General features: G+C 40.4%; 1 protein-coding gene across 1 annotated transcript in view; it reads right to left on the bottom strand.

Annotated features, from left to right (window-relative positions):
- Positions 1-299: 299 nt before the first annotated feature.
- The window catches only part of nyap2a (neuronal tyrosine-phosphorylated phosphoinositide-3-kinase adaptor 2a), a 144,492-nt gene continuing 129,426 nt past the window's right edge, over positions 300-15,365 (bottom strand). The window contains exon 7 of the mRNA XM_069897881.1: positions 300-533. Within this exon, the coding sequence (XP_069753982.1) occupies positions 300-533 (234 nt within the window). The remainder of the gene's footprint in view (positions 534-15,365) is intronic.

Raw genomic sequence — 15,365 nt, 5'->3', positions numbered from 1 at the left:
TTTAAATATTATTTCACAACAGTGCTTCTATAAGGCAGCAAGGACCTGGGTTGCTGCCATGTTGATCGGCATGGTAATTGGCTCAGCCTCTGTCATGTGACATGTTGGCTCCAGTCACAGTGAACCATGGTCTCCTCAAGGCAACTGAATCATTTGAGCCGAAAGAATTGAAGGGCCCAGGTGGGCAGACCGATGTGGACGTCAAAGGTCAAACAACAGTCATCTCGGAAATCTTGGAAGGTGCCTGTGATGGTCAGAGGTGAAAACCTTGGGGGAAGCATGCTTCACAGAGGACTTTGTCAGATTGCTGTGTCCCAGAGAACAGTCTGTGGTTTTGTACAGGGTGATGTCGTCAGCTTCACGTTCTTTGCTGCACTGTTTTTCTTCCAGCTGGGGAGGATGGGCATGCTGTCTTGTTTACAAAGACCTTTATCTGGCTTCTGGCGTGACTTGATCTCTTTGCACAAACTACGCTTCTTCTCAATCATGTCAAGGATTGTGTTGTCTCCGTGGAACCACTGTTGGTACAATGCCTGGGTAAAAGAGAAGGGGGAAGAAAACAACAAGGGAATCAAAAGCATGAATCCTGCTTTTTGATTCCGAGATTAATAACAGAGATTTCTTTTTAATTCCTTTTGAATAGTTTTTCCTGAGATGCTCAGCCCATTAACATGAGGCGAAGGAAGCTGGTGTTAAGTACATTGACGTTGTCTCTTTACCTTTGATCATGAAGACACTCTTTAAACCCATTCTCACAGTCCAACCAGGCGGCTAACATACCTAATGATTATATACCAGTGTGCTCAACCCCTAGCTGAGTTTCTAACTGCTGATCATATTAACCAATTAGTTCAAAAATTTAGATCCATTTTTCCCATCCCCACTCACAGCAAATTGTGGTGAGAAAGGTTACATTTTGCCACCAACCTGATCAACTGATTTATTATTTCCTGGAGTTGAGGGCACATTGATATGACCCTGGTTTCTCAGTGAAAGGGCAACATGCCATGGGGAGAGTCAGACAAAGGCCAAATGCATGCATTATGTCATGGCAAGCACGTGCTAAGTGCAAGTGTATACCATGGCAGGCAGCCATAGAACATATTAAATATAATAAGCGGGACTCAAGCATGCACATGGAAGATAATAATAAATACATGTGATGGATGCATGCAGACTGTCACACTGGATGTATGTCAAACTGGTTCCACTTCACATATTGTAGCCCCAGCCTGAGGCTTTGTTCGGTAACTATCTCCTGCTCATTTCTGGAAGCACTTAATGTTGCACAAGTTTAGGTTGGATGTTATCCCTACTGCTGCCGTCAAGAGCCATGCCTGCAGTCAGAATGCTTTGTCCACATCTGGCTCCTGAGAAAAACCACAACATCCCTGATGCCAGTGTCTTTAGACATGTTCAGACAAATTTACTGGTCCCGTACACGTTCGCAGCCAATGGTCAGGTTGCAACTGAGCACCGAACCCTGTTCATACCTGGTCATCTTCTGATCCTCTTGCATTTGCTCCAAACACCTGCAAATATAGAGGGATGTCCAGAGAGGTCCCAAACATGTAGAACGTTACGAAATATCTTTGCGGTAAAAAAGGTCAAGGGACAGACAGATGGTGGCTGAATGGGTTAATACCAAAGCAGCATTAAAATTGGTGGAAGCAAGTGGAAATATTTACTCCACAATTCCTCACATACATCAGGTCATTCTAAGGACAAGGAAGTGACCCCACTCCCTCCTGTTCCTCACAGCTTTTTACCTTGTGTGGATATTCAGCAGTTAAGCTCCAATGTCTAGCTCATGACAAGTGTAGGAACTTCATGAATCAGGTGGCAACTGATCAATTTATGGCCATGACACAGAGAGCTTTGTGAACTATTACGTGGAGAGGAGGAAACTTGTGGAAAACAGATGTTGACTTTTATAAGACTCATCACAAGAAAGTGACATCATTAATTCTGGATGAAGAACACTGCCAAACAATGTTTTTAAAGTGGGGCATTTTCTTTGCTGTCTTGGGTGGTAAATATGCAGAGCACCTCATTCATCTGTTTCTGATCCCATCCCAAATGATAACAGGATGGGATCTTTCGGGGTTGGTTGACCTTCAAAACCAGCTTAATGGCTGGGTGGCAGAAGAAAGCCTTACCCAAAATTCCCTGGTTAAGGCCACAGTTTTCTTATTGACGTTGTCTCTTTGAATACAGTTGTTTCATTCAAGCTGTTTATTTTTTTAAAAAAAAAGAACTTAGTGACTTTCCTGATGAACCTTCACTTAGTTCACTTGGGCCTTTGAGATTTAACAAAATACAGTTAATGTATAATGGTTAAAACACAATGCCGGAGAAACTCAGCAGGTCAAACAATGTGCTTTATCTTGATGCATAACTAACATTTCGGGCTTGAGCCCTTCATCAAGGTATATCATGAGGGGCTGGGTTTCTCCAGCATTGAGTTTTTGCTTCAATCACAGTTTCTGCAGACGTTTTGTGTTTTACTAATGTACAATTGTAACTGAGTTTGGGATTTTAGATGACTAAATCTATGATTTTACAGATTGCTTCTTTTTTTAAAATCTCGTAGGCATGATGTTTAAAAGTTAAAGTCCTTCTGATGCTTCTTCGGCCTGAAAATTTACCTGCACTTAAATCTCGTCTTCTCAAGACTTTACTCCCCTCATTCTTAGCTTCTCTTTCACATACTGTATATTCTCCACAACAGTGATGACCCGTCGTGTCAATACTGGTTCTCAGAGCAACCCTATCAATCCATTCCTCCTTATAGTTCATTATCTCTCATGTGCTCATCATCTCCAAACTGATTCTCCTTTAACCCACGCCCAATAACCATTAACCTACCATCCAGCAACCCAGAGGAAGCCGATGTGGACACTTGAAGAAGGTGAAAACTCCATAAAGGCAACGTGGAGGTCAGGATTGAGCTGGAATCTTGGCGTAACAGATCTACTTTCTGAACCATTGTATTGTACATTAACCTATTATTTTGTTTTGCTTTTTAAATTTAGACTTGCAGCATGGCAACGGATCCTTCAGGCCCATGACCCCCATGCTTTCCAAATACACCAATTAACCTACAATCCCCTTACATTTTTTTTGAAAGATTGGAGACAATCAAAGCACTTAAAGGAAACCCACGCAGACACGGAGAGAATGTACAATACCCTGAATGTTTCAGGGTATTGGGCCGAAATTACAATTACAATTGTAATCATAAATTACAATTCACTCTCCTTCCCCCCCCCCAGCCCCCACCCCCACTCCGCAACACACGCACAGATGCCTCTTGACCTTCTGAGTTCCCCCATGCTTGGTTTTTGACTTCATTAATTTTCCTTTCTGTTTGTGATTCCCCTATTTAGTGACAACATCTTAATCCAGCAGTCTCCTCTTCTTTATATTTTTCTGCTCAGGTTCCTCCCTTACTTTCTTGATTCCACCCACTCCTCCATTTCCTTAGTCTTTAGACAATGCCTGCTCATTCTGGGTGGCAATGTTTATTTCTATTCCTTCAACTTTAGTGAAATTGTTTCAGCTAACTTAACTTAAATACTCTTATAAAAAGATTAAGTATCTGAGTAATATTTTCTTTTAAACTGAGTCTATTGTTTATGAGCTTGTAACTTGCATGTCTACAATGACCCCCACAGACAGACTGTAAATATCAGCTTTTTTTCATGCAGCAGTATTATAAACAGCTTAATCACATACTTGCTTTTCTCCACAAAAGTGTTTGAGCTCTGTTTACAGAACATACTTGTAGATGACACAAAGCAGCTGTTATGAAGTCTCCCCAATGGATTATATTTAGGAATAAAACCAGAGGGAACAGAAGTAGTAGAGCATACACAGTCGCCGACCACAATTGTGTTTTCATCATGTACCAAAAAAAACCAAAATGATGCTTCACTTTAAATGATGATGCTCCCGCAGATGAAAGAAAAGATGAGCAGAGCTCCAGTTGCCTTAACATACTGCAAAACATTCGTCTTTCAAACAGCTCTTTGATTGGTCAGGCGGCGGGCTGTCGGTGACTTGAGGTGAGGAACCTCAATTGTGGGATTGTGGGACTAGCACCAGGCTGCAGACTACTGGAGACTGGATTGAGACTGGCTGAAGGGAAAGCAGGTATCAGAATTGAGATGCAAGAAGGTGCCGAGGCTGCTGAGGGGTTTGCTGATCGTGTCAGAGGTTTGGATCTGGAGCTCGGGTTGCCGATGACGTGGACAGAAGGCGACGAGGCCGCGGGAACACTGGAGGCGAATCCATAGACATTCATCAACTGGATGGGGGGGGGGGGGGGGGGACTCTTTTGCTTCTCTTTCTCTGACTGTATGGAATGCTGGCAATTTCTGCTGATGGAAAATCAATGTCTGCCTTATGGTAGACTAAATGAAATTTTGTGGAATATTACATTTTCTGTTAATCTGGAATCTAAGATGCAAGGATAGAAAGGATGAATCCAAATTCTCCCTAGTGAAAGGTGTCTGTAGAATTGACCGTCAAACATGTTGAAAATCACCAAGCAGGATCACATTATCACACAAAATTCCAAACATGTATTTATATTGCGATACCTGTGGCTTTTAACATAGTAGGTTCTTTGTATTTCAGGCCGTTAACAAACAATAAAAACTATAGACTGTAAGTTCCCATATTTTGCTGCTTTGGGTTTGTACCACAGACAAGTTTCCCCAGTTGGTGGGAGAGAGGTCTCTGAAACTTACTCGGGACACCATTTGTTTAACAAATCACATATTCAACTTTGTAAGGATAAAGTGCAATTTAAAAAATAACAGGTCAATGACAAAATGCAGTTCAACAACTAAATAAAAATTAATGAACTAATTTAAAGAAAAAATATTTTAAAATTTCTCCATTCTTCTATTCTGACATAAGAACATAAACAGGAGCAGGGAGTAGGACTGCTCTGCTATTTAATGGGATTATGGGTGCTGATGGTCTCCACCTATCCACCTTTTCCCCGAATCTCTTAATTCCCCAACTCCAACCTTGTCTTAAATATATTTTCTGAGGTAGCCTTTGTAATGATAGAGTGCTAGTGATTGTCCTGACCACTAGAGGGAGTCATAGATTAGTTCTTTTTGTTGCAGCTTTGGTTGGATTCAAGATGGATGCCACCACATGGTCTTGAGTCTACAGCTTATATAGTTGTTTTAAAAGAACCCACGATTCTTTATTACAATAAAAAGAAACATCACATGGTACCAGAAGTGTGTCGTGTGCACAGGAGTGCAAAAAATACCAGGAGTGTGCAGAGTGTGCATCAGTCATTATCAGCAGAGATATTGAGAGTGTAAAGATTCCTGATGCTGTAAATTGGACTGGAAATGTCAACCACTGGTGAAGGTTGTTCAAACAAAGATTCATGCTGTACCTGCAAGCCATTGGATTTGATAGCAAACCTGATGCATGAAAGATTGCACTGCTACTCACTGATGGGATCTCAAGCTCTAGAGTTTTTCAATGCATTTGTTTTTGCTAAGGCAGAAGACCAGGGCAAGTTTGACAAGGTTATCGAGATGTTTGATGATCACTGTTCACCAAAGAAAAATGAAATAGTCAAAAGGTATATGTTTAGCTTGTGCCCGCAGCTGAAGGGAGAAAGCTTTGATACTTTTTTTTTAATGGACTTGAAATTAGAAGCAAGAACATGCAATTTTGGATTGCTGCACAATTCAATGATCTGTGATCAAATTGTGTTCGAGATTATTGATAAGAAAGTGAGAGAGAGAGGTTGCTACTAGATAAGTAGATTACCAGGCTGGAGCTGTGAAGATATGCCATGCCAGTGAATTAGCTCTGCAGTGATAGTACAAAAGCTGGTGAAAATGAAGGCATAGTTGTAGCCACATTGTTGGGACACACACACACACAAACAAAAAAATGAGATATAGGAAACAACAAAATGATGGTTGTTAATGCAGTTCAGGTCATCACACAACCCTCCCTCCCTTCCTCCCCTTCGTAGATCCCATTAACAACCCCCCATTGCCTTGGGAAAGCAGACAATCTATGAAAAGACTCATTTCATCTCTTAAATGCTTTCTTCATCCCCTTGCTGTCAGGAGGATGATTCACAAGTATGAGATTGTGTACCACCAGATTCAAGGATAGGCTCTTTTTCCATTATCAGGCTCCTGAATGAACCCCCAAATAGTATTTTAAGTTGCCTTTGCTCCGTACCAGCTGATGTCTCCATGCTACACTGCACTTTTGTACTGTCTTAATGCACTATCTATGAGATGTCTAACTTGTCTACCCACAAAACATCCTCTATCATTGTGTTTTGGTACATGTGACTCTCGCACTGTAATTACAATTTTATCTCTATGTGCCTGCATGCCTATGAAGTTTACATTATAAAATGAATCTGCAAATACTCTGGGGGGGTGGGGGGGTGGGGAAAGAAAGGATCCTGATGAAAGTACTCTATATCAGTGTTTTCAAACTTTTTCTTTCCACTCACATACCACTTTAAGTAATCCCTATTCCATAGGTGCTCTGTGATTAGTAAGGGATTACTTAAGGTGGTATGTGAATGGGGGGCGGGGGCGGGGGGGAAGAGGTTGAGAACCACAGCTCTAGACCTAAATATTACTGAAATATTTTGCTTGAGAAAAATTGTAATTGGCCCATTACCTTTGGAGTTCTGAAACCGTGCACATAACGAGTCAATTAGGTATGATTAAAACAGTCGTTTTCAAACTATTTCTTTCCATTCACCTACCACCCTAAATAATCTGTTACTAATCACGGATCTATTGCACAGGGATTACTTAAAGTGGAAGCTGTGAGTGAAATGATAAAGTTTGAAAACCACCGCTCTATATCTTCTAAATTCCTCTTTTATATTGTAAGAAATAGAATCCTCAGTCTGTAATCTCCAGTCATGTGACCTTCCATGATATGCCAATTCCGGTATCTAGATTAAGCCTAAATGTAATCATACAAGTCTTAATTTGCCTTTAATGGACATCACCTAAGATCTGAAATTATATCCTGAGCTTTGCCATATCCAAAGCTTTCCTCTGTTCTTCCAACAGGAAAGTCTGCAGACGCTGTGATTGTACTTTAATGAACAAAAGTGCTGGAGAAACTCAGCAGGTCACTCAGCGCTGATAGGAAGCAAAGACCAATGTTTCAGGCCTGAGCCCTTGTTCAAGGTGTGAGCAAAAAGCAGGTAAGTGCCTGAATATAAAGGTGGGGGGGAGAGGGAAGAAGGGGCAGAGGGAGGAGCACAGGCCAATTGACAAGAGGTCATAGGTGGAAATGAATGGAAGGGCGGAAGAAAACAAAACTGAGAAATAAAACTTTCCTCTTTGATCAAGCTTTGAATGATTTGCCTTAACATCTGCTCATGTATGTTTGGTTCAAAGTTGAACTTAGTAACATTCATACGAAGAATCCTGGGGTGTCTTGGCTACATTAAAGAATTTGTTTTCATTCTAAATGACAAGAATTTTACATATAATCATCCTAAGGATATTACTGAGAGTGCATTGTATCTATGCACAAACCTCCCTCCACACTTCCTGCTGTCCTAGAAAGGCAGCCAACACAATGAAGGGCACATCACATCCCCTCCTCTCTCCTCGAAGAAGGGCTCAGGCCCAAAACATCAGTAATATATCTTTACCTCCTATTGACGTTGCAGGACCGGTTGACCTTCTCTCTCACAATGAATTTGTCAGATTCATGTTTTTAAAAATCAAAGTAGAATTTGATTGTTTGCCTAGAAATAGATAGTGTGTAATTATGGTAGACAGTTTATTAGCTACAAAAATACAATATACTTGATCTCTAATTTGGTAAATAGATCAATTTACTTACTGCTTCACAGATATGATTATAAGAACATTTACTGGCACCTAGTGGTTATTCTGTTACTGCAAATCAAGTATCGAAATCAATAACTATTAAATAAATCATACTAAATCAACGTTTGTTAAATCATTTACGACTTTCTGCTGGAAAAAGAAATCTTTGCTGGTCAGCTGAGAAACTCTTCTCATTCATTTTCAAAGGAAAGGGATGATGTCATGGATAACAGCGTGTCCTCCTGCTCTCTAACATGAAAGCAGATGTTATTTGGCAGAAAATACTATTCATTAACAATTAAGTGTGGGACAGCTGGGCCAAGTATGTGGCCAGCATTTGAAAAGGGATACTCCAATCCTGTCAGTAGCACGCTGCCAGTTTAACATTTGTACAACTTATACACTTCTGTGGTTCATTGTCAAGAATGACGTTAATACGAGCTAGACAGGCTATTAAAACAAGTCTGCTGATCTCATCAACCAAATAAGCTAACATTATACACACAATAACAGCTCTATTCTGAGAACAACCTTGATCTATGCAAGTCAGTAATTATGTAACAATGTAAAGGCCACAAAAGGTTGTTTGAGTGTCAGGAACAGAGGAGGGGGTCAAGATACTGGTTACAAAGCCAACCAAAGTCTTCCCTGATTCCACTTGCTACAGATTTATAATAGACTGTACTCATCACTTAATCAATATTTGCTCGAAGTTTAACTGAATATTCATCAGGCATATACAGTAAAACCTCTGTTATCCGGCACCTGTGGTGAATGGTAGATACCGGATAAATGAATTTTCTGGTAGCTTGAGATAGCGCTTTGCACTGATTGACGAACTAACGGTGAGGCACACCAATTTTAAGCTATTTTTAACCTAATTAGTTTCCTTGAGTTTTTTTGCCAGTTGCTTGAATTCTGGATAACAGGGGTATTACTGTATGAATGAACTTGTAAAGAAAATATATGGTATTTAAAACTGTTTGTAGTTGATTGATGAACAGAGCATGAGCTGCGTTTGAATATCTAAATATCAAAGAATTGGACTTTACTCTTTTTTGGGGGGTACCAACTGGCCACTGTGCAGTATAAAAACCAGTCGAGTGACCCACAAAACAATGGAAAACTCGAGACGAATGGTTAGGGTGGTTTTCACATATAATTGTTTGTTCCATTTCATCTCCTTAAGCCAATTACTTGGAGAAGTTGCAGCTACATCGTCAGTGCCGCACTGACCATCCAATCCATTCCCTGTGGTATAATGGCTGCAGTGGCCATGAGAGAGGGGCGCATGAGTGGGCTGAACATGACGCGGTGTGTGGGGGCTGTTATGTGCGATGAATGGCGCCAAGTCACTGTGAGGCACAGGGTTGTCAAGGGGCCACCAATTGTACAGTCTTTCAGAATTAGAAATTATTGGCATGAACATGTCACAAAATTTGTTGTTTTATGGCAGCGTCACAGTGGAAACATTTATATAATTGCAAACATTAACTGAGCACAGATCATTGCGTGCAGACAAAATTGGAGCACAGGAAGATAGACGTGGTTGAAAGTTCGGCTAAAAAAAAATTGATGCCCCAATGGGGGGCCATTAATTCATGTCTCATTGTAGATTTGCTGCAAGTGTAATGCTTCTTGTTTCAATGAGGGTTAATAAAAATTGTTACAAGTTGCACATTGTGGCTCTAATTTTTCCGAGATGAGCTTTGCACATGTTAATAGCGCAATTACGCTCACAAATGATGCTGGAATTATCCACGTTTGCCAGAATTGTGCCTGGAGGTGCTCAGTTCAGTTTCCTGATGAATGAACCTTCCACAAGTAATGGGTGCTCCCACTTCAAAACAAGTACTTAACAGTTCCCAAATGTTTATCAAGTCACAGACTAAAATTAAAAAAAACTTGCATTGATATAGCCCCATGTACAATCTCAGGCAATCTAAAAATGTCCTTATAGTCAATTAAATATTTCCTGGTATGTACTAACTTCTATAAAGTGATGGCAAGATCTTTTCTATAGTTATTGTGGTTGCTATATTGACTCTGACAATTAAGTTATTCTTTGCTCTTATGGTATATTTTGTTAATAAAGTCCATCAAATATCAGAATTTCTACACTTAACATGTAGATGAGACACAGATCTCTCTCATTGAGGAAGATGAGTGAATAGTTAAAGGTAACTGACATTCATTTCATCATGTCATTAAACTTGAGCACTCCCTAGAAAGATTTCTGAGCATAAAGTCAGAAGTAATCAACAGAAGCCAATAAACCAGGGCTGTGAAAGGATGGTGACCTATTACTGAAAAGAAATAAAAGTCTGACCCTACACAGATAACCTCACACCAATGAGCAGATCTGAACATAAAATAATTCATTTGAACCAGAGACTGGCATTGAAGACTGGAAGAATTGATCCTGAAGGAACAATGAATGTCCAATGTCCAATCTTGACATTACATTGGTGCTATTTTATGGGGATGAACAAATGGATACAAATTTAATTTAAATTTAAAATTTAGACATTCAGCACGGTCACAGGCCCTTCCGGCCCATGAGCCAGTGCTGCCCCAATTACACCCAATTGACCTACAACCCCAGGTGCAATTTGAAGAGTGGGAGGAAACCTGAGGACCCAGGAGAAACCTACGCAGACACAGGGAGAACACACAAACTCCTTACAGACAGCGCCGGATTCTAACTCGGGTTTCCAGTGCTGTTATAGCGTTGAGCTAATCGCTACACTATCTCCGCTGATTGGCAAAGACTAATTTTGGCATGAAAAAAAAATTTAAAAGGTCGGCAGGCCAGACATCATCTCCGGAGAGAGAAAAACAGATTTAATTTAGCCAGTCAAGAGCAGACATGATGTAATGGGGCAATGCTACAAATCTTACCAGTGGCAGAACTTTCCCAGTGCTCAGTTCAGGACCTTCCTCAACCTAACATGTGAGCTTTACAATGCACCCTTCTGTTGTAAGATGTATGCTTTAGGTGGAGAAAGAGAGGAAGGATCAGAACCGGTGACAGACTAAGAGCCTGAGGGATTAACTCTGGTTCATTCTCTACAACCGTTGTTCAGACAGTGTTTTCTATACTTATTATGGATTTTCAACACCCACTGTACTTTTACCATTGTAATTTTGTTTTTCCTTCGATGCTCTTTAATAAACATAAGTAATATGGCACCAAACCTAGAATTATCTGACATCTCATTAAATAAACTCCATTCAAATATTTCTGAATGAAATCTTGAACGATTTTCATTGCATTGCTACTTGTGTCAAATATAATGGGCAGGGAAATGGAAGAATGCTGTTCAAATTGAATAGTCTTGACTTTTAAATATATTGAAATGATCATGTGGGTATTATGAATATTGCAATTTTAATTAAAAGTCCAGTCCCCAGCATAGAATGTTTTCACACTTCTAAGGTCTTATATGCCAGTATCACTAAAATCGGTGAACTGGAGTACAAAAGCTCCCTCTGTTGGCTACTGTCAGAATCTACGAACAAAGCCAATTCTCTAATTGGAAAGTTTAAAGATTAGATTTAATTTTGGTATGGACTAGCAGCTTTTTACAAACTGACGAATGAGTACAATCATGTGGAAGAAGAATATGTAGCGCAGAAAAGAAAAAGTAATAATGAATTAATATGACTATCACTTCAAAGGATACTTTGTAGTGGAGAGGGTCAAATTCTGGGTATTAACATCTCTGAGGATCTGTCCTAGAGCCTCCCTCCATGTTGATGCAGTCACAAAGAAGGCTCGCCAGTGGCTATACTTAGTGAGATACTTGAGGAGATTCAGTATGTTACTGTAGACTCTCGAAAACTTCTACAGGCATACCGTGGAGAACATTCTGGCAGGTTGCATCACTATCTGGTATGGAGGCGCCAACTCTCAGGACAAGAAAAAACTCCACAGGGCTGTTTACTCAGCCTGCGACATCGCAGGCACTGACTGGCCTTCCCTCCATTGAGGACATCTCCAAGAGGCGGTGTCTTAAAAAAGCAGCCTCTATCCTCAAAGACCCCCACCACCCAGGTCATGCCTTCTTCACTCTGCTACCATCGGGAAAAAAGTACAAGAGTCTAAAAACGAGCTTTTTCCCTGCTGCCATCAGATTCATGAATAAACAATGAACCAAAGACACTGCCTTACTTTTCGTGTGCTATTTTGTGTTTTTATTTATTGTTGTTAAAGTGGTTTATATGCATGCTTGCTGCAAAACACTGAATTTTGTGATCTGTTCATGATGATGAATTCTGATTCTGGTACATCATTTAAAACCCAAACAGAAGTGTTGAGTTGGAGAAAAAAACAAATAACTGGCTAATGTTAAGTAAACATTTTGGGGGAAAGCATGATTGTTAGAAACCATTCTTCTTTCCTCAGTCGGGTTCTTTCAACAATGAACCAGTTTTCACAGAAATATGAAGAACTAGTCTTATGACTTCTTCCCCTCTGCCATCAGATGGCTGAATGGACAATGGATCACAGACACTACCCCACTTTTGTTTCCTTTGCACTAATTTATTTATTTATAGGAATATTTGCCCCTGTGATGCTGCCGTGAAACAAAGCATTTTGTGATATTTTCACGACAGTAAGTTCTGATTCTGTAAACATTTACACGTTTAATATGCAAATTTATTTTCACCATGAGGCTTGGGATATTTTAGAGTGAACTCAACTAAGGTGGAATCATTTTTCTGCAGCCTGACCAGAAAATGATTTCACCAATTATAGCCATAAGGTTACTTAAGTACTCGGAAATCCAAATATTCCTTTATGGACTCACAGCATCAGACAGCACAGAAAAGGCCCTTTGGTCCAATGTGTCCATGACCACTAAGTTGGCATTGTTGGGTAGACTCATTTGCCTGTATTTGCTCCATATCCTTCCAAGTCCTTCCCATTAATATACCTGTCCCAATGTCTTCTAAGTGTCCAAACTGTGCATACTCATTCCAGATACGGTGAAAAGATTGCCCATCAGGTCTCTCAAAAATTTCTGCCGTCACACCTTAAACCCATGCCCTCTAGTTCTAGCGGGATATTTTAAGGTAGATAATCTGAGATATTAAGCCACAACTCTCTCCTGCAGTGTTTGCTATGTAAAAAGGTTTGTCAATTCAGGATGAGAGGAAACTGAAAGTTTGTGAATTCATTTTCATGAGTGCAAAGATTAGCTCCAAACTGGTGATACAAGCTAACACTATCCTTTGGGCTCAAAAATGTGAATATGCAAATATTCAAATAAAGTCTTCAGCTGAAGAGATATGTACTAGGTAGCAAAGGGGAGAGGCAGGAGTTGGGAAGCAATAGGTGGATCCAGCTGAGGACGAATTGATGGGCAGATAGAGCCATGCGGCATAGGGAAGGGTTGACATAGTGATAGAGTCTGGGTGCAAATGAGGTGGTGAGTGAAGATAACAGAGCTGCAGATAATAATAAGAAAGGAAGGCAACAAGGGGAACCAGATAGGGGAGAAGTGAAAATTGATGGTAAGGAGATAGGATACTCAGTGGATTGTTTGTGTGGTTGTTACGCAGATGGAACCAGGTGGGGCAGGTGAAAGAAACTAAGTTACAGGGGGCTAGTTGGGGAGGGGGAGAGTTGTAAAGATGATGATGTGAGAGGCCCTTGGTGGAGAGAACAGAGGTGGTGCTGGTTTCCTGAAATTGGAAAATTCAATATTCATGCTATTGTGTTGCAAGCTGCCATGATGGATTATGAGGAGCTGCTCCTCTAGTTTGCATTTTCCACATCATGGGGTTGAGGAAGCTGAGGACAAGCATCAGTGTGGGAATGGAGAGTGCAGTTAAAATGGCTTGCAACTGGGAACTCAAAATGGCCACTGCAGATAGACCACGTGTTTGGCAGAGGAGTTGTTTAGTCCACACTTGGTCTTTCTGATGTCGAGGAGGCCACACTGAGAGTACCGAATGCAATAGATGAGGTTGGAGGTAGTGCATGTGAATCTCTGCCTCACCTGGAAGGACTCTTTAAGTGTCTGGATAGTGGTGAGGGAGGAAGTTTGCATCTCCTATGATGGCAGAGGATACCTGAGAATAGGGGGAATGGGTGGGGAGGCCTGAGAAAACCTGGGAGTCAAGGAGAGAGTGGGTCCTACAGAAACTTTTGAAGGAACTTTTAATGATGAGAAGGATTGACAGAAGAGTTTTAAGAGAAACTTCCAGAAGGTAAGACTGAAATAGTCCCAACTTTTCCATGTGTTGAACTTTTGGAGACAGGCATGCCCACATAAAAGAGGGAGTACAAAGGCTTCACTGGAACATATCCCAGGAGGAGTCTGCTGAGACTAAAGGGGTTTGGAAATGAGGACAAGGATTTGATGCTTTACAGATGATGTCTATGAATTTGAAAGATGAGAACATTGGGGCGCAGGACAGGAGAGCCTTGCAAGAGTTAGGATTTCTGTGATTAGGAACATAAAGTCATATAATCAGGTAAAGGAAACATGCAGACAAAAAGGACGCAGAAGTATGGTTTGAAGAGTTGAGCACCTCATATGGAATGGGCATTAGCATTGGACAGAATGAAATAGCAATGAAGCTAATGAAAGATCCATTTAGAAATATATGCTAAGAGTTAAATATAAGAATAGAAATTGATGTCTGTATTAAATCAGTACCGTCTCAATCAAATCGAAAGATGCTAAAGATATATGAAGCAAATAAAGTTTGGTAAGAACTGGGTTCTTCATCTTTTTCCTTCCCCAGAAATCAAAATTGCTGACAATATGTTTTAAATTAACAATGGATCTTTATACTTGAACATAATCTTTCTTAATTCCGATAATTCTTTTAGTAAATCGTCTTCATCTGTAGCATGTGCATACTTCCATAAAGTGGGAGGAAAGTACTAATTGGCCGTTACACCAGGCGTTTGAAAAGTGGAAATAGCAGCAAGATCAAAGTAATCCCAATGAATTGTGAACCAAACTGTCTTCCGTTTGTGAGAAAGATGCCAACATCTCACCAGACAGGATTAGCAAGGCTCCTTATTTAATGACACGTCCTCCAGTCCAAGTGTAACTTGTGACCAAGAAGAGTACATTTCAAACTTGCAACACTGCAATAATTGCAAAAGATTGCAGCTTGGTTCTGGAATCTATTCTGCACATTCCACTCCCTTAGAACTGGGTGCATCTTCTGAATCCCGCACACAGACTATTTTGTTGTTTTTCTCTGACTGTGTGTGGCATTTTTGACCGCATCAACAAACAACTGACAAAACAGCTGGAGAAACACATTGAGGACCCATTCAACAGATGTTCAAGCTGCTCCTACGCACTCCCACAAGTTCAGGGTGGGAAAACTACCCTTTCTTTCACAAAGATATAAAGAGAATTAATCATCTTCATTTCCCCTTTTTAAAATCTATAAATTAATCTGAAGTGTAAAATCATCACGAAGAACCTTATTATTTTGTTGGATAAGTCTGGAGTGAATAGCGGT

The sequence above is a fragment of the Narcine bancroftii genome, chromosome 9 (assembly GCF_036971445.1).
Source record: "Narcine bancroftii isolate sNarBan1 chromosome 9, sNarBan1.hap1, whole genome shotgun sequence".
NCBI lineage: Eukaryota > Metazoa > Chordata > Chondrichthyes > Torpediniformes > Narcinidae > Narcine > Narcine bancroftii.
Note: the sequence above shows the minus strand (reverse complement) of the source record. Positions and strands in the feature narration are given on the sequence as shown.